Genomic DNA, 27,356 nt, shown 5'->3' on the forward strand with positions numbered 1-27,356 from the left:
AAAAAAAAAAAAAAAAAAAAAAAAAAAGAACTAGCCCCTTGGGCTTTGGGGTCACCCAGACCCAAATTAGAATCTGGCCCTGGAACAAGAGGTTTCCTTGTGCTTTTCTTGCCTAGTCTATAAAATGAGGATCTGAAGTTTGACCTGGTAGGATTTTTTTGGAGAAGATTAAAGCAGATGTATTTAAAGCACTCAGTGTCATGCCTAGAGCATGGTAGGTACTCAATAAATGTTAATTTCCTCCCTACTGACAACCTAATAATATTTTACAAGATTGTACTATTTCCAGAAGGCAGCCAAGTGGAAGGACAGTGATAATATTTACCACTCTTTCATAATGCTCCCCCTGGATAAAGGGCTGGCCAGCAATGCCCTGTGCTGAGCGGAGCCTGCACTGGGTGGGCAGTGAGCCCTTCCTCTTAGTCCATGTCTTCCTCCTTCTATAAATAGAGGGTGGAGTGGGCTGGATCTGTCGCTGAGTGTCCAGAGGTAGACTAGTTTAAAAACCTTCCTGGACCTTACCTCTGGATATTCTGTTCAGGATGTCTGAGCTGGGGCCCCAGGTGATTCTGATGGAGCAGAGCGCTTGGGCACTCGAACTGGAACAAGTGATCTCCAAGGCCCTGTTATGGCCCCAAGACCAGCAGGCAGGCGACCACACGCACACTCCGCGTTCGCCACCAGAGGGCGGGCCTGAGGCACGATGACTGAGCAAGGTGCCTTTTGTCCCCATCAGGGACAGAAAGACCCCAGGGAAAATCTGTAGTCACTCAGAGGATGAGTGCAGGGCGGGCATGGCAGGAGTTCTTTAGGAGGTGTGTGCGCTAACTGGGGATAAGAGGAGAAAGCCCGAGTCGACTAGATTCTGTGAAGGGCACGCTTCCTCTGTGCCCTCACGTCCAGCAGGATTTGGACAGATGAGCCTCTTGTCTTCCTGGAGGGAGAATCTGTCCTCAGGACACCCATAGAGCCCCAATACTGGCCTTAAGTCTGTCCAGTTCTAGGTAAAGCAGCATCTGTTTCAGACAGCCAGTCACTGCTGACCCTCATTTGTCACTACCTGGTCACCCCTGCTAAAAGGATGCAGCCGCAGGGGAAGGCAGTAGGCAGGTTCCGATCCGCAGTCTCTGCCCCCTCAGGGCCACACACACAAAGAAAATGGTCATCACTGCCTGATTCCATCTGCAGTGAAGAAGGCATCACTTCCAGCTCAAGTGTCCTAGTCCATGCCCTTTGTTTTTGGCAAAGAAGGATTCCAATACCTTCTCTTTACTGCTGCATTAATTTCAACCTTCTCTGCAGGATGCATTGGAGGCCAAAGTCCTTGGCATCCAACTGCAGCACTTTGGGCATTGGGGATTTTCTTTACCACCTCTGGACTCTGTTCTGTCAGCAGTTTCTGCTTTGGAGTTCCCCTATTCTGTATAATTCTGAACACTGCACTAATGCAGAAACCCAGGGCACCACAGAAGCAGAAATGGCTACTCCAGCTCCCCAAAGGGGAACATGAAACCAAGAGCAGTGGTGGGCTAGCCGGGGAGGCAACACGTACGGGCAGACGCTGAGGAACTGGGAGCAGGACAGCCACCGGGGCTGAAGGGACACTGGAGGGACATCTGCATCTCCCCAGCCCCACTTCCCTGTAGCTTGGATGATGCAAACATGTGGGAGGGGCTGGCTGGGTGCCTCCACTCATACCTCCCTCCTGCTGCATTCAGTCCTGCCGGGGCCCCCAGCCTTGTCAGGCCCTCTGTAAGGTGAAGAAATTAGTAAGACTTTTTTTGAGAAGGAGTCTGGCTCCTTTGCCCAGGCTGGAGTGCAGTGGTGTAATCTCAGCTCACTGCAATCTCCGCTTCCCGGGTTCAAGTTATTCTCCAGCTTCAGCCTCCAGAGTAGCTGGGATTACAGGCATCCCTTACCATGCCCAGCTAAGTTTTGCATTTTTAGTAGAGATGGCGTTTTGCCATGTTAGCCAGGATGGTCTTGAACTCCTGACTTCAGGTGATCCACCCACCTCAGCCTCCCAAATGCTGGGATTACAGGCGTGAGCCACCACTCCTGACCAGGAATAAGTAAGACTTTTGAAAGAGTTTTTCTTCCCTGTGAGCTCAAAGCTTGAATGGAAGGAAAATCACACTCAGTTATGGTGCGAGTGAGGATTGTATCATGTAGGTGGTTTACTGAAATGAATGAGGTCACGCAGCATGTACAAAGAATAATGGGAGGATGGAGAAAAGGACAGTTTCAGAAATTGAGAAAAAATTAGTAGAGACTCCTTGTACCGAGAACAGCTTAGCTATAGAGACCCTCACCCTGGTGGCGCTGAAGGCATTGAGAAGCAGACACCCAGCTAGAACACCAAAGTGGGACCATCAGGGGGCCATCAGCCTTCTGGGCTGAGGGCGTCGAGCAGACGCTGACCCATGCATTTAGTCTCTCTGAACAGGTGATTCTTATTAACAGGTGTTCTGTGTTTTCTCATAGACCCAAGATAAACTAGGTAGGCAGCTGGTGCCTGCTTACCACTGATCACAGACACACTAAAAAGTATTCTCCACGAGGGAGCCACGGGGGCAGGGTCACATATCCCGAGCTTACAGAATTGTTTTCACCAGTGTGTGATATTCATCTGCTGTCTTGCCACTTTAGAATGCCCCAAGCAGTTTTCCACTTGGGTGGGGGCCGGCCAGGTTTTCCTTGTCATCATTCTTCTTAGCAAACAATATAATTTTACCATACACTCAGCATTTCTCAATACCTTATATGACTCCGACGTTCACTTTAGGATTGGGGGCTCTCTCCCTGTGTTCTACCAGGCTTGGTGGTACAGAGCAGTTTTGTTAAAGGAGGCAGAACTTAAAATCTAGGGAGTCCCTCAGAGAATAATAAGCTGTTAATAATAACATTAGCTCCTCCTGTAGTTTTGGGGGCTTGGAGAAGAGGAGCTGGCCCCCAAGAAGGAAAGCCCAGCAGAGTGATAGTCCTGGCTGGGTACAATGGCTCCTGCCTGTAATCACAGCACTTTGGGAGGCCGAGGCGGGCGGATCACCTGAAGTGAGGAGTTTGAGACCAGACTGGCCAACATGGTGAAACTCTGTTTCTACTAAAAATACAAAAATTGGCTGGCCATGGTGGTGCGTTCCTGTAATCCCAGCTACTCGGGGGCTGAGCAGGAGAATCACTTGAACCTGGGAGGCGGAGATTGCAGTGAGCCGAGACTGCACCACTGCACTCCAGCCTGGGCGACAGAGTGAGACTCCATCTCAAAAAAGTGATAGTCCTAAGGGAAAGGCCTGAGTCGGGGATTTTTTTGACATTGAAACTTACCTTGATGGAGATGAGCAAGAAGAACCTTTGGCCCTCATCATAGCAATGATAGCACTTATTTATGCACCAAATGTTAAGAGCATCTGCCAGAGACCAGGCAGTGTGCTGGTGGCTGGAAGAAGAGGAGGTTCTTTGCTTTTAGATGTCATGGCCTGATGGAAGAAATGGGCAAGTCACTACAGAGCAATGGGATGGTGTTATAACAGAGCCGAACACAGGAAGGAGTGCTCAGGCTGTGGGAGCAGGATGCAGACAACTTTATAGATGAGGTAACATTTAAGTCGGCAACGTTACATTGCTTTCTCATGTTCGGCATGCCTTTAAAGTTTAAAAGTTCAGAAAAGTCATGCCTGAGAAAAGGTTTAAATATTAGATTCATAATTTTATGGAAATTTTCATTGAATGTTTTTCTAGAGATTATAAAAAACATAGTTTATTTGTCCCCCCCCCCCCCACGGGGTCTCATTCTGTCACCCAGGCTGGAGTGCAGTGGCATGGTCTTGGCTTATTGCAGCCTAAACCTCCCAGGCTCAACTGATCTTTCTGCTTCGGCCCTCAACCTTCCCCTGCCCCCAGGAGCTGAGACCACAGGGGCTTACCACCACGGCCAGCTAATTTCTTTTGTTTTTTTGAGATGGAGTTTTGCTCTTGTTGCTCAGGCTGGAGTGCAATGGCGTGATGTTGGCTCACTGCAACCTCCATCTCCCGGGTTCAAGTGATTCTCCTGCCTCAGCCTCCCGAGTAGCTGGGATTACAGGCCCCTGCCCCCAGGCCCATCTGATTTTTGTATTTTTAGTGGAGACATGATTTCACCACGTAGGCCAGGCTAGTCTCTAATATTTGTTTTTTGTAGACACGGGGTTTTGCCATGTTGCTGAGACTGATCTCCAACTCCTGGGCTAGAGCGATCTGCCTTGGTCTCCCAAAGTGCTGGGATTACAAATGTGAGCCACTGTGCCCAGCCCCTCATTTAATTCTTACAAGGATCTCTGAGGCAGAAGTGTGAGACCTGTTTATCTGTGCGTTTTTGTCTTTTAAACACCTTCATCAGTGCAAAGCAGGTGGAAAATTCTCCCCATCCCTTCTTTACTTTTCCTAAATGCGTTGAACGGTAAATATGGTGAGAAATGCAGATTGCAGATGGTTCTCTTCCTTGGTCAATTTAAACCATTTGTTTGGAATCTTTTGTGCCAAATACTCTCTTAGGCTCTAGTCAGAACAGACAAATCAATTTACCCCTTACATTTTTGGATATTTACGAGTGGAAACGTCAATTAGCATGGATTAAGAACCTCATAGCAATGGCTATAAAATTAAAACAAGCCAATGAGACAGACACAGAAACTCTTGGAAGCTTTTATTACAAAACCAATGATTCAATGGTAAATTGGTAAACAACAAGATATTTAAATCCATTAAGCTCAAACAACGGGGAGAGGGGTAGGGAGTCCAACAAGAATACAAACTCACAATATAATTAGAGGTTACTTTGTTTTAAATTAGAGTCTTGTTATTTATCTCTTGCCAAGTAGTAGCATTTTCCTTGTGAGCTAATAGGACACTCCTCCCCACTGCCCTGTCCTCTGCAGAGCTGGGACTGACTGTGGGTTTTTCACAAGCAGAGAGGCGTATTTTAAGCTCAGACTCGTGACTTTAACCATTACCGGTTGACAGCGATACTTGCCAACGTCATCTCACCTTGCTTGTGGCATATCAGATTGCTGGAGGGGGAAGGGCTTCACTTTCTCCTGCAGATGTACAGCTAAACTGAACTTGAATGAATTAACCAGCGGTGAAGCTTGCTGCGTGCCTTACAGTCCCTTTCTGGGACTTGAGATTTTTATAGGAATGAGTGAAAGGGAGAATTTTACACCTTCTCTGAGTCTGGAAGGAGGGACGTTCCCCTAAAGTGGCCAGGGTGGTCAAGGGTAAAAAGATTGGAAGTCAGGCCTACAGCAGCCTGAATTATTCTGTATTTATCTGGCTAAGCTCTGCTGAGCAGGTGTGAGCCAATTACACACTCTGCCTTCCTCCCCCGCCCCCCGGGCTTGGATTAGGCAGGGATTCTAATGCATCCTTTGACTTCAAGCAGAGAAGCCCGGGAGCTACCAGGGCTGGTCCAGATGTTTTAGTTATTGTACCTGCCAGGGCAACCCCCCATGGTGATGGCGCCCGGTAGATTCCTGAGGATCAATTGGATGATCGTTTTTCTTCCCCAGGGACCCCGAAGTTAGGGCACCTCAGCATGGCTTGGACAGGCAACGCCAAGGGGTCCCAGGCCTGCTCAATTGCTAGGGCCACGAAGAGGCCTTGAGTGCGTTTTAAGTGACTAGGCTCTGCCTGGGGGGTCAGGACTCTTGGTTTTAACTACGATTCCGTGGGGTTTCCCCGGGACTCAGTTTCCCTTTTCCGTGGGATATAAGCTCTGCCTTTCTTGCTTCTTCACAGCTCATGTCCTCGGGCACGCCTCACGATGCGGTGTGGGGCCCATTCATTCGCCCTATAAACCCTGAAGCCCTGGGGCGCTGGGAACCCGGCAGCTTCCCTCGACAGTGCTGCAGGTACCAGCGAAAAGCGCCCCCACGTACCCCGCAGGAGGCTGAGGTGGGCGTAACGGTAAAGCGGGCGCCCTGGGCCCAGATCGGGCCGCCTTGGCCTCGGCGGGCTGCGGCTGCTTTCCACTCCCCCGCTCCACCAAGTTCCCCGCGGCCGGAAGACACAAAAGGATGTCTCAGGGCGGGGTTTCCCATACTCCGCAGCCTCCCCCGGATGCCCCTTCCCGGCTGGGAGTTGGAAGGGTTTCCGCCGGGCTCTCATTTCCTGCAGCCGGGTGCCTGCCCGCGGCCCAAAACCAGCCCCAGCAGCCTCCCCTCGGCCCGCGCCCACTCCCCGCCCCCAGGAGCCGGGCCCGGACGCCCACGGGGAGCAGCCGCCCTCTCCCGGGCCGGGCGTGGCCGGGCCCCGGCCCGCTGCCGTGTGAGTCCGCAGCCGAGCCAGGGCGGGGGCCGGGCGAGCGCAGAGCCAGCGCCAGCGGGGGAGGAGGGCCCGGGCGCCCTCCCGGGCCGCGCGGCGCCGGCCGGCGGTGCAGTCGCGCGCTCGCCGCCAGCGAAGCCATTGGCTCGGCCCAGTCACCCCACGCGGGGCTGCTGCGGCGGCCTCCGCGGATTGGCGCGCGGGCGGGCGGGCACCGGGGCGCGCGCGGGCGAGTGCGTGCAGCTCCGAAGCCCCGCCGTCTCGGATCCCGCCCCTCCCCCCGGCCGCGACGACTACCCCTCCATTGTCCCCGCGTGGGCCAGGCCGCGTCTGGGGCCCCTGGCAACCCCAGTCCCCATCGCCCGGGCCCAAAGAAAGCGCGCGAAAGGCGCGCTCCCCGCGCGGGCGCCCGTGCCGCCCGCCGCCCCCGGCCGTTCACTGCCGCATTTCGCGCTCTCGCGCCGCGCCCCGCCCCGCCGGCCCAAATTTGCATATTCCAGGATCGCGACCAATCGCTGCTCGCCTCTCTCGAAGCGGATGGCTTTTGCCTGGGAGGAAAGGGAGTGGCTGGCGGCGCATGCGCCACGGTGGCCGACTTGAACCGAGGCTTTTATTGCTGTAGTTTATTTCCACCCCCTTCCCTCCTGTTTCTCTCTCTCTCTCTCTCTCTCTCTCACTCTCTCTGTGTCTCTCTCTTTTTTTCCGCCCTAGCTGGGGCTGTGTTGGAGGAGAGGAAGAAAGAGAGACAGAGGATTGCATTCATCCCTTAACGTTCTTGAAATTTGCTAACAGCAAGACCAGCGAAGCGGTTGCACCTTTTTCAGTCTTGCAAAGAAAAAAAAAACCCAAAAACCAAACCAAGTCCCCTTCCCGGCAATTTTGGCCTTAAAGCTGCCCTCCTGAATTTAATTTTTTTCCCAGGAGAGAGATGTCTTATCAGGGGAAGAAAAATATTCCACGCATCACGGTGAGTTTGGTACTTGGGAAGTCTGCGGTTGGCCAGCCACCTTTTGTAGCACAGAAGGTCTAAGGAATTTAAAAGAGGGGAAAGGAGAGGGACGGAACTTTTTTTTTCTTTTCTGTTCCTAACGGAGGCGATGGTGATGGTGGCGGCGGTGGTGGGAGCTGCAGTGATCCAGGGTTAGAAGTCGCATCGTTTGCAAGGCGCTAACCAGGAGCGCGAGCGCACGGAGGGAGCCTTAGGTAGCGCGCCAGACCCGCCAGACCCGCTCTATCTTTTATTGTCAGCGAGAGATGCTGCAGCGCAGGCTGCGGGGTGCGAGCAAATGGATGCCAGATTGAATATGCATGCCTGGACCTCGGATATTGTTCTCGGGCTGCGTGCTGCGAGGCTGGACTCCTCCAGCCGCGGTGGGGAGATGGGGACTTGGATCTTCCCCGGGTCTTCTGCCCCCACCCAAAAAGGGCTTTCTGGAGCCTTCTCCGGGTCCTTGGAGAAAGGAGCAGGTTTCAGCACGAAGGCGTAATGACAGCGGAGGGATGCTGAAAAGGGCAGGGTGTACCGGAATGGTGCGGAAACGCGAAGGAAAAACAGGGACGAGGTGATGAGCAGAGGAGGAGGGCGGGGGCTTCGTGTTTGCCAGGAACCGGTTTTGGGTGCCCCCCCCCACCCGGTTTTCTCGCCCTCTGTTTTGGGGCTGGGGCCCTGGCAGGGATTCGGGCTCGTTTTCGCATCTCTCTTCCGCCCCTTGTGTGCTCGCGAGGCGTCCGTGCTGGCGCATACAAAGCGGGCTGCAGGGCGGGCGCGGGGACCGCGGCAAGCTGCCGGGCGCTAATGGCGCTGCGCGACGCGGGAGCAGATGGCCTGGCCCCGGCCAGACAATGATCGCGGCGGCCGGAGGACTCAGCGCAGTGCTGGGGCCTGGGCTTGTTGGTGTGCAAGCCGCGGGGAAAACGTCTGTGCAGTGAATTCGCGATGCCTCAGACAGGAGCACCGGTTCTTGATCCCACCTCCCCCCTGCTCCCGCCCTCTCCCCATCTTTTCCTGGAAACGCTCGTTCGTCCTATTCTTTCCATCCTCAGTGAAATCCCAGGGAAGGGGGAACACCAGGGAAATTCATTGTTATATAAGGATATGCAGTTGCAACCGGCCAGCTGATTCCCGGGTAGAACCCAGCACGGAGGCAGACATGGAAAGATTCTTTTAAAACAGTCAGGGTGTGTTTTTAGGGCTGTATGTAAGGGCGCGCGTTGGCCCCGGTTTTCTCTTTAGCCACAGGCACCCCAGCTTCCTCTCCGTGCACAAGGGCACACCCATCCGCAGGAGACAGAGGGGGAGCAAATGCACAGGGGAGGGGGCGTGTGCTCGGAGAATTTTCTAGGATGAGCAGAAGGGCGGTAGCTGCTTCTTGAAGGCAAAGACCCGAGATCCCACAGGGCCGGCACGGGGCACCCACCCTTGTGTGTTCACTGTGCCGAAGGAGTGATGACTCTGGGGAGTGGGGAATGGAGAGCAGCTTTGCAGCAAGCCTCAAATAATTTGTTGTTTTCGTGAATGAACAAGGCAGCTTCATTTTGACAGTGGGGAGAGAAAAAAAAATGAAAAGCAAAGAATCAACAAGACTTTTTTTTCTTCTTTTTTTAAAGAGCGCCCCCTCCATCCTTTAAAAAATCTGGTTGCATTATCAGAGGACCTATAGCATAGCGTTCCTCCCTCCCTCACCACTGCCAGCCTCTTATGTAAGATCCTTCTGGAAGGCACTAGAGTGAACGGGGGTGTGGCGTTTGACTTTTTTTTTTCTTTTTTTCTTGGCATCATGTTGGCTGGGGGTATTCGCAGTGATGGCTGGGGCAGGTACCAAAGTGACTATGGAGGCAGGAGGTGAAGGGCGAGGCCTGCCCTTGCCTTCCAGGTGATATTTATTCCATGGAAGCTTAGAAATCTGAGAGAGAAGAAGGGATCATTGTAGATGGAGGACAAGTGCGCTGGTTCTGGTGACATGGGCAAGTGGCCTAACCTCTCTGAGCCTCGATTTCCTTATGTGTCATGGGAATAGAACCTGACCTCATCCACCTTGCAGATTTCTTTCGAGGCTCTGATGGCATGATGTGCATGGCAGGGCTTCGTAAAGGTCTTTACACTTAACCTTATACAGGTGCAGGAATTATTGTTGGCTGTTCATTGGCTTTCCAAAGTCTCCATCAGGATCAAGGACCTTGAAGTGTACAAAATTAAAATGATCTTATTGGTTTTCAATATGTTAGAGAGACAGTAAATCCAGGTGTTTGTGCATTTATGTGTATAATTATCTTTTCTCTTTGCTCTCTAGTAGCTTATCTATTTTCTAAGGATTTTCTATGATTTCCTTTTCTTGGTAGCTGCTAAAGAGAGATAGCACCTGCTGAGAATATTGTTTTGTAACTGCATTTTGAGTTAACTCTTGTCAAAAGAATGCCATTCTTTGAAACGTATTGCGTATTAAAAGGGCAGTATATGGTTGAGCTTGTAAGGTTTAAGCGCATTCTGGATAATACAGGTGCAAACTTACTGAACACTAGCTGCTAGCATTCCCTTCCATCAGCAGCATTTGCAATAGCGATGAGTCATAATGTAGCATTTTGGTCACATTCTCAGCCCTTAACTGCTGGCTGTCCTTTTTTATTTGTGTAAATGTCACTGGTTAATATATAAGTGCATCAGCAATCTGTAGTGGCATTGCATTGTAGAATTTGCTATCTCATGTACTTTATCATGGCGGTTTACCTTTTTCTTAACAGTCTAGTTAAAATAGCATATTTTTTTTGCAGTCTTTTCCCTCCCTTTTTGCTATATTTGCTGTGATAAACCTCAAAGGTAAACGCACATATAAAGGACATACTAAATGGAAGCCTTGCTGTGGTTGAACCCAGCGTGTTTGTATGGTATATCCCATGACAACAGACTTTTGGTCAATTTTGCTTGATACATTGTTACCAAGACGTGGCTTTCCTATATGCGGGTGTTTTTTTTTTTTTTTTTTTAAATTGAGGCTTAGCCAAAGGCCATTTTAAAAAGCCTTATCTTCTTTATATGAAATATTTTCATTGCGTTTTTTTTTTTCCCCTTTGGAGTCCAAGGCGTAATTGAAGGAGGTGATCGTTTCTCTAGGATGAGCTTTCCCGGTATGTTCTGACTCATCAGGTGATGAATAGGTTCCAGGCTTACTTTTGTCACTGAACTGTTCCAAAATGCGCTTATTTTGAACATCACTTTTGCATAGTGAAAATGTAACCTTAGCTCACATAGCTTACTTAGCACCTATGTCTCTCATAGGTCAGTTATGCATTGTGACCTTACTGCCTCTTTGTTTCAGAGTGATCGTCTTCTGATCAAAGGAGGTAAAATTGTTAATGATGACCAGTCGTTCTATGCAGACATATACATGGAAGATGGGTTGATCAAGTAAGTCTAACTCATGATATACAGATGTATTTGAATACTTCCCAGGCTTCCCAAGCGTTAGCTACCGTTCGCCTACATAGTATCAAACTTCAGAAACATCAGAGAGTGACCAACTTAGTATCTGTTTTAAACCGGTTTTGATTGGTGGTATTTAGTGAATTTGAAAACTCAGATTTAGGGAATTCAAAGCAACATTTAATGCATACTCGTTGCATTGTGTATTATGCAATATACTCTTTTTTAGCTGAGGTGATATGATATCTTTTTGTTGCCACCTCAAATACTTGGTTTGTGATATGTTGAATATATTAAAGCGTTTCCTAGAATGTAATTGTTTGAGTTGGATTGCCCAAGGGACAAAAACGTGAAAGACAGCCTCCTCTGTTAAGACAGCACATCTGCTTTCTTCATCAAGAATCCAAGTTGGAGGGGCCAAAGAAAGATACCAAGTTAATTACCAAGTAATACAGACAAATTACTGCCTAAATCCTGAGGGACGTTTAGGTTTTATTCTAAGTGGCAACTAGTGCAAATAAGACTGCCCTTGTGTTTATTGTGTTAATGTTACAAAGGAGAAGCAACAGGGCAGTTCCTGAGTTGGGGTATTTTTGGACTCTAGAGGGTTAAGGGAGCTGAGTTCATCCCAGTATCCTCCTGCCCTTTCTACTGGGGCAGCTCCCCAGGCTCTGGAGAAATAGCACATCTGTTTAAAGACAAACACTGCAGCCAGTGACAGCTTTTAAATAAGCAGCATTCATCAAGGGATAGCTGTAAACCAGTCCAGAGGAGTGGAAAACTGGAGTGGCTGTGCCTGTTGCCTGGAAGCTCACACCCTGATTTATGAACCTAAAATAGATTTTAACATTTCCACGTTTAATGTTTTCTCCATGTGTGTTTGCTGTGACAGTCTCAGCTCTAGGCTCTCAAATGCCAGGACTTTCATGTTCCATTTTCCCCCAATTATAAGGCGGCACGATCCGGCCTGGTAGAACGACACTGGCCCAGAAGTGTGCAGGCCTGTTTGCTATTTTTACTCATCACTAATTAGAACTTTATCAACTCCTCCTTGATTAATATTCTCTTTAAAAAATTGATAGAAAGACGCAAAAATATTTTTTAAAAATTGGAAAAGAATCATGTCCCCCAACATAATAAATACACATTTTTCTGCCTTTTTCAGTATATTCCAGTTGTTAGCTGTTTCATTATCTGAATGACTGAACACATGCTTCCAAAATTTTAAATCATTGCAATCATAGTGTTCACTTTTTTTTTTTTTTTTGGCTTTGTTTTGTTCTCTCCCACCCTTTCATCCCTGTTTCCCCTCTGGTGAAAAGGATATGGTAAAAATAAATGTTTGGAAAGTACAGCCAGATCTGGAGAAAATTGCTATAGGATAATTAGCTCAATTGCAGGTGTTGTAAAGGGAGTTTAATGACAGTTTTTAGAAATATCTTGGGGCCTTATCATTTGATCTTAGGGGGTATCTTGGGAACAAAACCTCTGTGAGTGGGGCCAGTGATGCCTTACTTGACTTTTGCTTTCTAGTATACTCTGCATTGCCTCTTGCTATGGGGTAGGAGTGGAGAGTGTTGTTATTATGAATCATAACGATGATCTGAAGATCCCATATAGAGTGGAGAATGGTTTATAGGTTAGTGAAAGTAGCTGTCATGCCCTATTTGAGTCCATGTTCCATTTATAACCCTTTTCACCAACCTTGTTTGTTTAGGCAAATAGGAGAAAATCTGATTGTACCAGGAGGGGTGAAGACCATCGAGGCCCACTCCCGGATGGTGATCCCCGGAGGAATTGATGTTCACACTCGTTTCCAGATGCCTGACCAGGGAATGACGTCTGCTGATGATTTCTTCCAAGGAACCAAGGCGGCCCTGGCTGGGGGAACCACCATGATCAGTAAGAAGCTTAAAAACCATCATTGTAGTGCTTAGGAAATGTGAGAGTTTGCAAATAAGTCTGTGTTGTTTGAGTCTTTTCTTCTAAAAGTTGCTGTCCTGAGCCACTTATCTACCAAATAAGGGGGCAAGGGAGTATTAACCATTTGTCTTATTTATTTATGCTCATTTTCTGTCAAATTTTAAGTTCTCCCGTTGAACTGGAGAATATGGTTCTAGGGAGTTTCCATGAGATGAATGGCTTCTGGCTTTCTCTCTGTGTGGCCTTTTGTGTCTCTTGAACCCCAAATGTGATTTGGTTTTAAAAACACTGCCTTTGAAGTCATTCCAGCACCATCAACTTTAAGCCATTTTGCATAAGTATTTGATTGTGATTTTCGGAAAAATTCCTAAGAGTGCCTCTTAGAATGAGGATGGGATGCAGCAAATGAAATGTCGAACCAGGGACTCCTGTTCCTCTGATATGGAAATCAAATGGGGGTGACACTCTCTGTCTCTAGGCTGGGTTTAACGTAGGGGTCCCACAGATGAAACAATTGCCTTTTAGATATGAAAATTGCTGGCACCCACAGCTGGGTGCCGCTTACGTATTGCTCCAAGGGGTTTGCGCTTTTTGCTTAACCAAATCTGAACTGTATTCACTGGACACAGCACATGTATTACGAGTTTGCTTGTGAACTGCCAGATTCCAGCATGCCTATTGGTTGTCCTTTTGACAAATGCCATTTTGTTTTTTGAGGAGGTGGACAAGCTGCACAGTGGCCCGTCAGATACACATTTTTAAAAATAGATTTTATCCAAGGGTGAAAGTCAACATAAAGTCTGTCATGTATGAAAAGTTAGCACGGCAGTTGAGAAGAGGGTCTAAGTAGAAAAAAACTGAGCCATTTCCGCTGTAGAAAAACCTATCTTACTAGTTATTTTTTTTGGGTGGTGGTCTTTTTACCTGTGGCTTTGGGGTCTATCTGGAAGCTTCTTTTCTATCTTGCCTGAGCTAGAAAAATATTGCTCCGCCCTCCCCTCCTAATTTGAGTTCCCCTGCATTTTATTTCATTTTTATGGTTTTTGTGTGTGTGTGTGTGTGTGTGTGTGTGTGTGTGTGTTTTTCCCCCTGAGTTGGAGTCTTGCTCTGTCACCCAGGCTTGAGTGCAGTGGTGCGATCTTAGCTCACTGCAACCTTCACCTCTTGGGTTCAAGCAATTCTGCTGCCTCAGCTTCTCACGTAGCTGGGATTACAGGCAGCCACCACCATACCCGGCTAACTTTTTCTATTTTTAGTAAAGATGGGGTTTCATCACGTTGGCCAGGCTGGACTTGAACTCCTGACCTTGTGATCTGCCCAACTCAGCCTCCCAAAGTGCTGAGATTAGAGGCATGAGCCACCTTGCCTGGCGTGTTCCCCTGCATTTTAAATATCAACTCAGCTTCTGGATTCTCTCTGTCCTGGTCTTCAGGGTCTGAAACATCAGGAACAGCTCTGTCCTGTTTCAGCTTTCTTGGCACCACTGATTAAGGCCTCTGAGTGTAAGCCTTGTGACCTGTGTCTTGCTGCACACGTTGCCCTGTAACCTAGTGGGTGCCATTTTCCGGAGTTGTGTGTGGGGGTTCTTTCATGCATACCTAGGGAGAGCAGAGCCTGCACCTTTTCAATTACTGGGGAATCACTGGCAGCTGTGGGCATTTCTGCCTCTCCACCAGGGCAGGCTGTGGAAAAACGCTTGAACTTGGCGAAGCCTAGACTGTTTGGCCGTCAGCCGGGAAGGCCAAGTCAGGATGATCATCTGCCTCAGTTTGGAGTTCAGAGGGAAGCCCTGCAGGCCCCTGCATTGGTCACAGAGAGTCAGTAAGCCATTACAAACAATATTTTTCTGGCCGGGCATGGTGGCTCATGCCTGTAATTCCAGCACTTTGGGACACTGAGGCAGGTGGAGCACTTGAGGTCAGGATTTTGAGACTAGCCTGGCCAATATGGTGAAACCTCATCCCTACTAAATATACAAAAATTAGCCAGGCATGGTGGTGTGGGCCTGGAGTCTCAGCTAGTCCGGAGGCTGAAGCAGGAGAATCTTTGTACCTGGGAGGCAGAGGTTGCAGTGAACTGAGATCATACCACTGCACTCCATCCTGAGCAATAGAGTGAGACTCCATCTCAAAAAAAAAAAAATATATATATATATATATATATATAGTGCATATAAATATATTTAAAAATATTTTTATATATAAAAAATATATATATACACATATATAAAATATATGCACATATATAAAATAGACACACACACATACATACATACATACATACATATATCTATCTCACCGGAGGGGGAAATGCCAGGAGTTAGGAGTCTGGAGTGCTGGTCCCCTTCTGACAGTGACTTGCTCTGTGACTTCGAGTCCCTGCCCTACTCTGTGCTGTAGCTGTGCGTCTGCACAGTGTGGGATTTGCACTGGATGACCCAGGAAGTCCTTTCCAGCTTCTACATTTGGTCATTCACTGAAACTCACTCAGTGAAACTCAGAGGGATTTTGCCTCTAATCAAGTACACTTTGCACAGCAGATACAGAAAGACTGTGTTTTCTCTCACACTTGCTTGAAAGACCCCCTCAGCCCACCATCTCCTGTCCTGTGTTCCTGGATCTGCCTCTTCCCTCCACACGCTTACCCTGCGCTTTGACCCTTTGCTGTTGCTTTTGGCTCTTTCCTTCCTTCCCTTCCTTTGGACCCGGGAGGCAGAGGTTGCAGTGAACTGAGATCACACCACTGCACTGCATCCTAAACAACAGAGTGAGACTCCATCTCAAAAAAAAAAAAGTCTGGGGTGAATGGTCAGTGTCATCTATCATTGGAGGGGAAATGCCCACAGCCAGGAGTTAGAAGTCTGGAGTGCTGACACTCCCTTGCCCTCTTGCCACCACCCTGACTTTTTCTTTTACCTTCCTCCTCAGCGGCTGTGGCCTTCTTTCCATTCATCCAGGTGGGTTCCTTCTGTTTAGGGATGAGCGACATCCTCTCTGAGTGCCAAACCTGGCCCAGGGAGCTGGAAAGAGTCAGCAGATGGCCTTATGGGCAGGTTGTCCGGAAAGGGGAGGGAACAGCCTGACCGCCCCCACTGCTTTCTTGGCCAGAATGCGATGGCATTTGCAAGGAGGCTCTGATGCAATCCAGCTATAGAGTAGGGGGTCAACTGAGCAAAGCTCAAGGAATAAAAGTCATCAGAGGTGGCAGTGTATGGTTAGCGTGGTGACCCCCAAATGCCATTGCTTTTATAGCCCAAGAAAAATATTAACTACTCTTGCAAGTAACCACCTATGGTTATTGACCCCTGTGGAATTTCTGCTAGCCCGCCTATCCCTTGGGGAGGGAATAGTGGTAATGCAGATGAGGAACTGAGGATTTTTTTTCCTTATTTTGCTTGCTGGTCATTCGTTCTGCATTTCTTCAAGTGAGTGAGTGGCTGGGATTTGCTGCACAGGGAAGGAGACCTTGCAAGAAGTAGCTTAATGCCACTTCACTGGCACCTGTGACCTGCTGCTTTTTTTGACTTAACATATTGAGTCCAGTGAGAAATGCTTGGACACTTTGAAAACTTCACAGGCCCAGTCTTGCTGAAATAAACAATTAAAGTGAACTGGTACAAAAATACTAAAATCTCCCTCTTCCTCCCAACTCCCTCCTGCCCTGCCCGCATGCCCTCCACCCTCCTGGCTTTCTGACCTTCTCCAGACCATGTCACCATGTCACCTTCCGTCACAGGTAAATCCTCACGCGCCTTCCTCCTGGCTCTGCGTTTCCCAGGTCACAGGCCCTGGAGGCTCCTTTCTGTCTGAATTGACGCCACATGTAGAGGAGAACACAGCCAAATATTCTCAGTTTAAAAAAGGAGATGGCATGTCAGCAGCAGAAGATAATATTATTACCATTAAACAGAGCCTGCTATTGAGAATTGCACAATGAGATCTTTATGAGGAGGACTCCGTGTGGAGCAGGGGAAACGCCCTTTGCCCTTTCCATCCAGTGGTGGGTGGGCAGAGATTGCAGACATCCTCAGCTAGCGGCATCCAGACTGGCCCAGGGGTTGCGGGGGTGGCCATGTTGCTGCTTGGGGAGAACCCGATGGCGTTCCAGGGGCTTCATGGTCATTTGAGTTTAGGATCCCAGAGTTTCTAGGAAACAGTTGGGAATAGTTATATCTATTTTTTTTTGTGATGGAGTCTCGCTCTGTTGCCCAGGCTGGCATGCAGTGGCGTGGTCTTAGCTCACTGCAACCTACGTCTCCCAGATTCAAGTGATTCTCCTGCCTGATCCTCCTGAGTAGCTGGGATTACAGGCATGCACTACCACACCTGGCTAATTTTTTGTATTTTTTGTGAAGACGGGGGTTTTATCTTGTTGGCCAGGCTGGTCTCGAACTCCTGACCTCATCATGATCCATCACCTTGGCCTCCCAAAGCGCTGGGATTCCAGGCGTGAGCCACTGTGCCCGGCCCAGTTACCTCTGTTTTATAGAGGGGAAGACTGAGGCCAGAGGCACAGAGCCAACTTGCCAATACTTACCCTGTGCATCGGTGCAAGTAGCCAGGTATGGAACATACACCTTTGCTCTCAGCCTCAGTGGCCTCTTCTGCAAAGTGGGGTAAGTTTTGGCAAAGGTGGACTGTGGTGGCATCACAGCGGCACCTGCCTGGTAGTCAGCACTCCCACGTGGTAACTCTTGTCATTCCATCCTTGCTGGGTATCTGCACCGTCCCATCTCTTGCACACTGAGCTCTACATTTCCCTAGAGCTGCAGAAAGAGGCCCCAGCTGCCGGACGCTTGACCTGAGCATTCACTGAGTGCAGGCGCTCTCCAGGCGTGGCTGGCGGACGTGCTTTGCATGTTGCATCTGAGGGTTGCATCTTGAAACATCCCGCTTCCTAGGTCCCACCCTGCCTGGTTAAAGTAGCGAATCTGCTGGTGGGCCTTTGATTCTGTATTTGAATCTGATGCTTGGGGAGCTGTTTGAAAGCATGACTTTCAGGGGTCCCTGCCAGATCTGCACACTCTGGATCTCGCCACCGCCCTGAATGCCCTTTCTGCTCACGTGAACTCCAGGCTTTCCCTGGAGGATGTGCTACCTCAGGCACAACCCACAGGCTTCCTGGTCCCTCGGCAACATCACACAGCAGAGATGGGGATCGGAAGCGAGCAGGGAGGAGGAGGGGAGCTGCCGCCGCTGTAGGGCTGGAAGCGGCCCTCCCTCCTGAGCGCCAGCCTTGTCAGTTCTCCTCTGGCTGTGGCTCCCTGGATGTGCATCAGGCACCTCCATCTGATAGTCCCCAGTCAGACTGCCCGCCTGCTCCCTGCCGCCTTTCTGGTGCCCCGTCCTGGAGAGGGCTCCCTCGAGGCCATCCTGGTGGCATCTTTATGTCCGTGTGCTGCCTCGAGTTGCTTTGATCCTTGTGTTACCTCTTGCACTCTTTCCTTTACCTGCTCGGATTCGGCCTTTGTTACCTCTTCCTGGTTTTTGGCCCCAGCCCTCTGAGGAGTCTTGCTGTCTGTCCCCGGTCTCCTGCCTGTTGCCAGGCTGTTTCTCTAGCACAGCTCTCATTGTGCCGCCTTCTTTCTCTGAAGCCTTCAGTGACTCCCTCTTGATCAGAGAATCAGCCCGTGTGTCAGAACCCTCTGCGACATGGCCCGTTCCTGCCGCCCCAGCCCAGACTCACATTGCCATCTCAGCCAGTGTTGCCCTCCCTTTCTTTCCCTGCCTCCAGAAGCTTTGTCCCCCTTGACGGTCCAGCCTGGGTGCTCCCCAGGCACAGAGCTCCTCCTGGGATCTGTTGCTGCTGTGTGGCCTCTTGGCAAACATTGGGCTTTTATCCCACAGCCCAGGTGGCTTTCAGCCTTGCATGTGGTTCAATCAAGGCCCATCTGTCTCTTACATTTCCCTATTCCCTGCTGCCTGGGCAGTCTTCACTGCTCAGAGGTACTCTGTTAATGCTCATAGGTGAATGGATGAATGAATGAATGGATGAATGAATGAATGAGTACACTAATGAGACTGAACTTTCTGCTTCCTCTGAGTGATGCCAAGAGGCTTAGTGTCACGAGGAGGGAGCAGGGTTTAGGTATCCGATGTGGACAGTGTTCACGCTGATGGAAGCAGCCGCTTGCTCTGCAGTGACCCCTTCGGCAGCCCCAGCTCCCTGAGTCCCTGTGGTCAGCTCTGGCCTTGGTGGGGGAGGGTGGCAGGAAGGGGAAGCCCAGAGCCCAGGCATGGCCTATAGTTGTGGATGGGACAGCTCCCTCTGTCTGGGCTGTTCTTCAGAAGGGGGTGGGGACAGCAGCTCTTTCATTGGTCCTCTTGCGGGAGAGCCTGCTCTCCAAGTACAGAGGGTCACGACATGGAGAAATCACATGGCCCAGCACCACGGTGGACCCAGCGGTCATTTCCCCAAGTGCCTGGGGTTTGTCCCGGCTCTTCCCAGCGAGCCTCCCATGGAGGCAGGAGGGCTGGGAGGAAGACGAGGTGGCTTCCTGCGGGGACGTGGCTCCCAGTTGTCACTGCGGTATATCCATGGCTTGTCATTTGTTCATCCATGTGGCATTTGGGTCGCTCCCTCCTGATGGTGAGTACACATGTGTGAACGCATGCACACACTGTAATATGGATGTGTCTGTAATTGATACTTTAATTATTCCCTTTGCAGTGCTCATTTGACTCGGGTTAGAAAGTGTTTACAAAAACGCCTGACCACATCAGACCTAAGTTTCAAAGTCCAGGACCAAAGTTGTCACCACAAAATCTGCCTGTGGCCTGGCGATTAGAAAGCCACGTTATCCAATGGGCTGTCGGTGTGGGCTGGTTCTCTGTGCTCCTTCTGTTGTCCCTAGTCCCCACATGGTTGAGGTCACACATTTCCTCTAAGGATACGGGTACCCTCTGCAAGCAGTTGCCAGGGGCCTGGGCCTACTCAGGTGTCACTGTGTGAATGTCGGCCTTCAATGGCTGGACTGGAAGAATCTGTCCTCCCCCTTGGCATAGTTTGGGCTGATCTCCTAATGCCTAGTGCTGAGCAGAGTGGAGGAGACAGGAAGGACAAGGGTGCATCCCGAGAGACAGCACAGCTCTTCCCAAAGGGCTGGCATGCACACTTTACCAAATGCTTTTCTCACCATGGGAGTCATTGGGTTGGCCTAGCCCAGTAGGCTGGGTAGGCTGGGGGGATTAGGGACTTTTAGGCCCTTCCAAAAGCAAGGGCATCCCCGAGTGGGTGTCTAGGCCCTGTTTCGTGGACATTGTGGCAGATACCATAATGTCCCAGGGTTTCTTGCTCCCACCTGGCCCTGGGAGCTGGCAGTTATGGTGCTGGAAGTAAGCCTGACTCATTGGGGTGATGATCCTCCACCCCTTTAGGCGTCCTCACCCCAGTGCCAACCCTGCCTGTGGGTGTTGCACATGGAGCCTGGAGAGTCGCAGCACTGGGTGTTTGCCGGAGCCTCGTCTCTGACTTGCCCTGGAGCTGGTTGGTACAGACTACTGGGAACTTCCTGTTGATCCTGCTGACCTGATTGACAGCTGGAACCAGGATTGGAGGTGGGGCAAGTGTGAATGCCAGGCTCCAGCAGCGTCGGCCTGACCTTTGGACATGTGGGTCAGGCATTCAGTGGTGGGATCTCAGGGTTCCTCATTGCTAGATAAGAGCTTCCACAACATACCTGTGTTTGGGGGTGCCCTTGTCTTGTGTCCTGGCCGAGTGAGCTGGGCAGACTTCCGATTAGAGCGATCATGTCCTTTCCATTTTTCTAAGGCCCCTGCATCCCTGGAGCTGGCTGTGAGAGCAGCTGAGGGAGCTGCCCAAAGAGTCTGATGGGAGCTGGGCCCATTACTCCTCCACTCATGAGAGTTTTTGCATTGTTGTCCCGGGGCAACCCTTTGTCATGTGAAACTTTGTGTGGATCCCCCTCTGCCTGAGACATGAGACTGCTGAAGGCAGAGCTGCTCTGGTTGGAGAGGTGGGTGGGCGCTGGGTGGGCTGTGATGGAGCCCAGATCCTCTCCACTTTGTCTATGGCATCCCCCCATAGCCGCCCCTCTGCCTCTGGGGAATCCCAGAGCGTGGGGAAGCACAGGGTGGAAACCACCCCATCCCAGCCCTGCCTCCCACTCTGTTCATCTCCCTTGCAAAGCTTGCAATGTGACTGGTCCTGGTATAGCCTCCATGTTGAGTTGTAGGGGAAAGGGTGTTTCGTAAGCAGGCATATACCCGTGGAGTCGCTTAAGAAAATGCCAAACCGCACTGTGTAAGTTTTCAGGAATTTCATTTAATATATCTCTCTCTGTTCAAGACAGGATCCAGGGTAGAGCACCTGTTTCATTTCATTTTCCGTGCCTAGGTTTGGGTTGGTTTTCTTTCTTCGTCTCTTTCTTTCTTTCTCTTTCTTTTCTATCTTCTCTTTCTTTCTTCTTTCTTTTGCGGCGCGATCTTGGCTCACTGCAACCTCTGTCTTCCAGGTTTAAGCAATTCTCCTCCGGCAGCCTCCTGAGCAGCTGGGACTACAGGCGTACACCACCATGCCCAGCTAATTTTTTTGTGTTTTTAGTAGAGACAGGGTTTCACCATGTGTTGGCCAAGATGGTCTCGATCTCTTGACCTTGTGATCCACCCATCTCAGCCTCCCAAAGTGCTGGGATTACAGGGGTGAAATACCTTGCCCAGCTGGGTTGCTTTTCTTACCTTTTTATGACAGCCCGTAATAGGTGAGCATTCTACCCTTCTTTAAAAAGTTAATGGTGCAGAAAGTTTTATTTATTTATTTTTTAGAGGTGGCATCTCAGTGTGGCTGTAGTGCAGTGTTGCGATCACAGCTCACTGCAGCTTTGAATCCCTAGGCTTAATCCTTTTGCCCCAGTAGCTGAGAATGCAGGTGTACACCACTATACCCAGCAATTTTTTTATTTGTTAGTAGAGATGGGGTCTTGCTGTGTTGCCCAGGCTGGTCTTGAACTCCTGGCCTCAACTGATCCTCCTGCTTTGGCCTCCCAAAGTGCTGAGATTACAGTCATGAGCCACTGTGCCTGTTCGTTACATTAGCTTTTTGTTCTTGTTTTTGTTTCTTTTGAGATGGAGTTTTGCTCTTCTTGCCCAGGCTGGAGTGCAATGGAGCTATCTCGGCTTACTGCACCCTCACACCTCCCAGGTACAAGTGATTCTCCTGTCTCAGCCTCCCAAGTAGCTCAGATTACAGGCATGCACCACCACGCCCAGCTAATTTTTTTGTGTTTAGTAGAGACGGGGTTTCACCATGTTAGTCAGGCTGGTTGTGAACTCCTGACCCGAGGTGATCCACCCACCTCAGCCTCCCAAAGTGCTGGGATTACAGGCGTGTACCACCACGCCCGGCTAGTACAGTAGTTTTAAAGGGAAAATTGACTGTGGGTGGCCAAGGGATTTGTGTTTTCTGACTTAACCATCCATGGCTCTGACCCTAAATCACCCATTAAGGCCATTTCCCCCTTTTTTCTCCTTTTCCTCCCCAAGCTGACCTTTCTCTCTCTTCTTAAGTAGTGATTATTGATTTCTTTGGGTTTTGTGGATTCTGTCTCTGACTCGCGGTGATTGTTGGGTGAAGCCATTTGCTCAAATTCCTTGCTTTTAGAGTGTCTTAACTGCCATGGGTAATGATAAAGGGGAGTGACAGTGAGTAGAAATTAGAGTTCTTTCTGGTTAACCCGTTTGGGAGGTAGCTGTCTCTGAATATGACTAAGTTCCCCTAATGACAGAGGGAATGCTGCTGGGGGTTGGGTCGGGGTGACTGAGGCCGCTGTCCAGTTAAGGGAATTTTGCTTTGAGCTAGGGCAGTGGTTTAAAAACCTTGACTGCACATTAGAATCCCCTGGGGAGTTTCTACCAAAGTGCAGAGACCAGACCTTCTGACCGAATTGTTCTAGGTGGGCGTGGTGTTGGTCATTTTGAAAGCCTCAAGGTGGTAGCTGAGATAAAGGATCAGGGATCTCGGTGCTTGTTCTGACAGTTGGATTTCTGTTGAAACTGAATGAATGTCTGCCAAGATTTTCCGAAACCCAGAACTGCCCTCAGCTCCCTGTTCCCTGCTCCGTCCTGTCCTCTTCACGAACGGAGTGGGATCACACCGTTGTGGCCTGGCCTGGGTGGATGCCGCAGTCAGATACTCCCCAGAAGCTTAACCACTGAGCTAATTGTCACCAGAAAGAGCCTCCTTCGGTTGCTGTCCTTGGTGTTCAGGGAGGCTTTACTTGGCAAATTCCCTAATAGAGCACTGGTTAGGACTTGGAATAAGTGGTGATGAGCAGGAGCAGGGCTGCCTGAGGGGACAGGGTGGGTGCTGGGGGCAGAGTGGAACTGGAATGTAGGCTGCTGTCCCCAGCCTGTGGCCACCTGCTGTGCTGGTTCCCTGAGAAAACCCTACTGTCTTTAGATTGAATCTGTAGTGTTTATGACCTAATCACCCGCTAATGATAGGTCAGGACTGGAATCTTTCCTTGTGGGGAGCCTGTGAGACAAAAATCAAAGGGCCCTGATAATAACATAGAATCACAGACTCTGAAGGCAGCCATTCACCTCCTTCCCAGCCCCCCTCCCACAGCTGGGCGCAGTTTATTGGACCAGGCTTCAGAGGATGGGGTTGTAAGTAACTCAACAGGACAGGGGTGGGAGTGCTCCAAGAATCAGATGTAAGTTTAACTTCCCTTTCTGGTGCCTTCTGTTTGAGTGTGATAATCCTGATGTGTTTCCAGATGTCTATTTCCACATCTGTAAAATGGAGACAACCAATTCCTGTTTCTTAGGGCTTTATAAGAAGTGAGGTTATTTTTATGCCATACTATTTAAAAGTAATCATTGTGACACTTTTGGAACATGTTTGAAAAGATCTCCCTCTCTCTCACATCTGTCTGTATCCATCTTTATCTTTCTGTCATCTGTCTCTATCATCCATCTATCTATCCATCTATCTTTATCATCGATTCTGTCTAGTCATTCATTTATATTTATCTGGCATGACCTGGGATAGGTGAATTCTATAGCCAGGTGGCCTCCAGAAGCTTATGAAATAATCAGATCTACCATCTATTTCCCTACCTACCTATCATTTATCCAATCTATATATTGATATATATCTATCTAGTCTGTATCTACCTTGATATCTGTCTGTACTTATCTGCCATCTCTATTTAATCCATCATCTCTAATCTATATCTATTGATTATCACTTATGTATTTTATTTATCCTAATCTATCATTAATCGATCATCTTTCTAATCTATCTGTATATGTCTGTTCTCTGTTTAATCTGTCAGTTGACCATTTGTCTGTTCATCTCTCCTGTATCAAAGAGGTAGTTGCATGCCACCTGACTCCAGTTGGGTTATCTCACTTCACTGCCACTTGGTGAGATCAGGAAGAGGTCTCAAGGATTGGTTCAACTTCAGGCCCGTGTACATGAGTTTGTGTTTTGAACACAGCAGGAAATACAACTTTGTATAAGAAGCTTTCTTGTTGGCTAGGCGCGGTGGCTTATGCCTTTAATCCCAGCACTTTGGGAGACTGAGGTAGGAGAATCACTTGAAGCCAGGAGTTCAAGACCAGCCTGGGCAGCAAAGTGAAGCCTTGTCTCTACCAAAATAAATAAATAAATACATAAATAAAATAAAAATAAAAAATTAGCTGGGCGTGGTGGCACATACCTGTAGTCCCAGCTGTTTGGAAGGCTGAGGTGGGAGGACTGCCTGAGCCCCACAGTTTGCAGGGGTAGTTAGCCATGGTTGTGCCACTGCACTCTAGTCTGGGAGACAGTGAGACCCCATCTTAAAAAAAAAAAAAAAGAGTATAATTCAGCTTATAGGGCTTATAATCCTGTAAGAAGACTTCTTATGCAAGAAAATAAAAATTTTACTTTTCACTTTTTCTTTCCTCCTGCAAATAATCTCTCGAGAGTTTGGAGCCTAAATTTCCTTGACAACACATCTGGCCCTGCAGATGTAAAGCAATGTCCCCAGAAAACAGCCCATCAAATCAATAAATCTTGCTAGCCTTGAATTTGCAGCCTTTTTTTGTAATTCAAATGAGGCCAACTTTGTAAGTGTCCATTGCTGTGCTGTTGAATTCAAGCCCCTCTGTTTTTCATGGTGGATTTCTTTCCTTGTCTGCTGGGGGGGCTTGCATTCCTCGCTGAACCAGACCTCCACCTTCTTCCCCCCAGCCCTGTAGCTGGCTGAGCTTCCAGGCAGGGCTGCAGGGTCGTACCGCTGGAAGAGTTGGTGACAAATTCTTCCCCAGTGGGTGTTTCGGCTAAGGAAGCATTTAGTCACATAGGGCCTGCCGTGCCCAGCAGTGCTGAGTGGGAGAGGCCTGGCAGAGGGCAGAGCTCTCTCCTCTCCAGCCGGGTGTGGCTGGTAGCTCCTTCCTCTTTTGTGGTGTCAAACCAAGGGATAGCATGGACCCAGCAGAACTGAAAGCAAAGGGAAGAGCCATTATTAGCGAGTTCTGACAGAGGTGAGCAACTCCTTCGTGTGGACAGGCACATCTCATGCCTCTGCTTCAGCTGGGAGTTTTTTTTTCTAATTGCTGTTTATTATGTGCCTTAGCTCATTAGCTGCAGAAATCACAGGATATTAAAAAAGCAGGTAGGATGGGTCCATCCTTAAAGCAAGGAGAGAGTTTAGTGAGGAAACTGTGTCCCTGAGGCCTTGACAGATATTTTGGAGCCAATTCTGAGCCCAGTGAGGGAGGACCCAATCTTTTGGAGGAAATGCAACTTTAGCTTCGGAGTTTTAAGTGGAAAGCGGCAGAAATTCACAGCTTGGGCACAGCATTGGTGGCATGGTGTTGTGTCACTTTACACAGTTAGATGGGGCTTCAGCTCTCTTTGTAGGATAAAAGTTTAGGTTCTTGTCCAAACGAATATGCTTCTATATTCTACCAATAACGATTCCAGGACCGCAGTGCAAACCAGGGCTGCCCTAAGCAAACCCAGGCATCCATCACTCTGAAGGACACGTGGTGAATCCCCTTGCCTTCCGATGAGCTCGGGAAGGGGGTGACCCTAGCACTTGCTCTCTGGACCTCTCCACAGACCTGCTGGGAGTCATGGGCAGGAGTGGTGTGATTCCGTTCTTTTCATAAGAGATGGTTAGAAGAAAGTGAGTTATTTGGAGGGAACAGATAATTGTTATCATTTATCGGGAGTTTGTGCCAAGCAAGCCCTGTGTACACTGTTTCTAATCCCTTCCATCAGCCCTGAAGATAGACAGGCTTATCCTCCTGTTATAAATGAAGAAATGGGAAGTCCAGAGATGTCAGTTGACTTGCCTGAAGCCACAGAGCCTGCAAGCGTGAGGGCTGGGATTCCAGTCCAAGCTCTGGGCCAGTGACACTTACAGCTCCCAGAATGTGAGAGGAATGTTTGCTTTGCAGCAGTTAGCCTGTTGTGAAGGCTACTTTGTGCCCAGCCTCATGCCAGGCACTTAACAACAGTCCCAGACACAGCACCCGCCTCAAGTTTGCCCTAGGGTACAGGGCTCCTATCCATCCCCGAAGAACAGAAAGATTTTGGTGTTCAAGTTTTATCCTGCCCTTCCATCCACTTGTTATTTAAAAGTGCTTTTTCTGTAATACACTGGGAGGAAATGATCAGATATACATCTCCCACGAAGTGGGAGGCCGCACCCAGCATGGAAGATGCTCACCAAGACGGTGGTATATTGGGTCTCTTGTCTCCTACAGAAGCCCTGGATAGATGCCCTAGATTTCTCCTTGCCTCCCAGAGGGTGATTTGGAGAGCAATCGAGAGGAGTAATTGATGCCATCCATTCATCGGCTGAACTTAATCCCTCTTCTGGGAGGCCCGGGAGCCTCCTTCCATGCGGGGCCAGACTGAGCTGATTTCTGTCACGTAGGCTGCTCCGAGGTCGTCTTGCCGTTGCCTGGCTCTCATCTTTTGCATTTCTCTGAATCGCTTTGGCATGGGCTTCTATGAGGTTCATTAGGCGCAGCACCTCCCATGTCTGCTTGGGAAACACCACGGGCAGATGGCATTTTTCTTTCTTTTTTTTTTTTTTTTTTTTTTGAGGAGGGACAGAGACAAGGAGGAAAATCAGACAATTTCTCAGAGTTGGAATTGTGTTCTGGATATTGTTTTTCTCCTTTATGGAGATAATCCAGAGAGAAACATGAAGTGTAATGGAAAGAATTTGAGGCCCAGTCTTGATGATGCGTCTTCACGGAGCTGGGAGTCGGGAGACCTTCGTGCCGGTCCTGCCTCTGCTGCTCGTGAGCCCAGGCTCGGTGCCCCACAGCTTGGTCCTGGTTTTCTCCATTGTCAGAGTGCCTGGATCAGTGTGTCTTGCCTGATAGGGGTGCTTTGAGGATTCAGGGAGGCGGTGGCCGTGGCGGGGCTTGGACAAGTTACCTGTGTTGGGGAGTAGCCCCTTCACCCCAGTTTTGCTCCTGACATTTGAAACTTTTTGTTATGATGCGTGGCCACTGGGGTATTCAAAGGGCTAAATTTGTTTTGTGGCAATTGCCTTCAGCAACCATGGCGTTGCATCATCTACCTCTTCTCATGTTCTTCTGTCATCAAGAATCAATTAAAATAGTCAGCATTGCTGTGAAATGGTTTATTTTTTTGTGGATGTTTTAGAGGCTCCTCCTTGCCGTCTCCTGAATTTCTTTTCTTGCTAAGCCCATTCAGCTCTGTTGGTTTTTTTTTTTTTTTTTTT

At 49.2% G+C, this 27,356-nt stretch overlaps 1 protein-coding gene across 4 annotated transcripts in view; it reads left to right on the forward strand.

Annotated features, from left to right (window-relative positions):
- DPYSL2 (dihydropyrimidinase like 2) overlaps positions 1-27,356 on the forward strand; it is a 138,584-nt gene that overhangs the window by 50,306 nt on the left and 60,922 nt on the right. Inside the window, exons 1-3 of one of the 4 annotated variants that reach the window (XM_017540388.2) lie at positions 6,797-7,267; positions 10,614-10,702; positions 12,435-12,619. In XM_017540388.2, coding sequence (XP_017395877.1) covers positions 7,229-7,267; positions 10,614-10,702; positions 12,435-12,619 — 313 coding nt within the window. In that variant the 5' untranslated portion in view covers positions 6,797-7,228. Of the gene's footprint in view, positions 1-6,796; positions 7,268-7,381; positions 7,504-7,840; positions 7,863-10,613; positions 10,703-12,434; positions 12,620-27,356 lie in introns of those variants that run through there. The other 3 variants (XM_017540389.2, XM_017540390.2, XM_017540387.2) reach the window with 3 other exon arrangements.

This window comes from Cebus imitator, unplaced genomic scaffold (genome assembly GCF_001604975.1).
Source record: "Cebus imitator isolate Cc_AM_T3 unplaced genomic scaffold, Cebus_imitator-1.0 Scaffold125, whole genome shotgun sequence".
In the NCBI taxonomy this organism is placed as follows: domain Eukaryota; kingdom Metazoa; phylum Chordata; class Mammalia; order Primates; family Cebidae; genus Cebus; species Cebus imitator.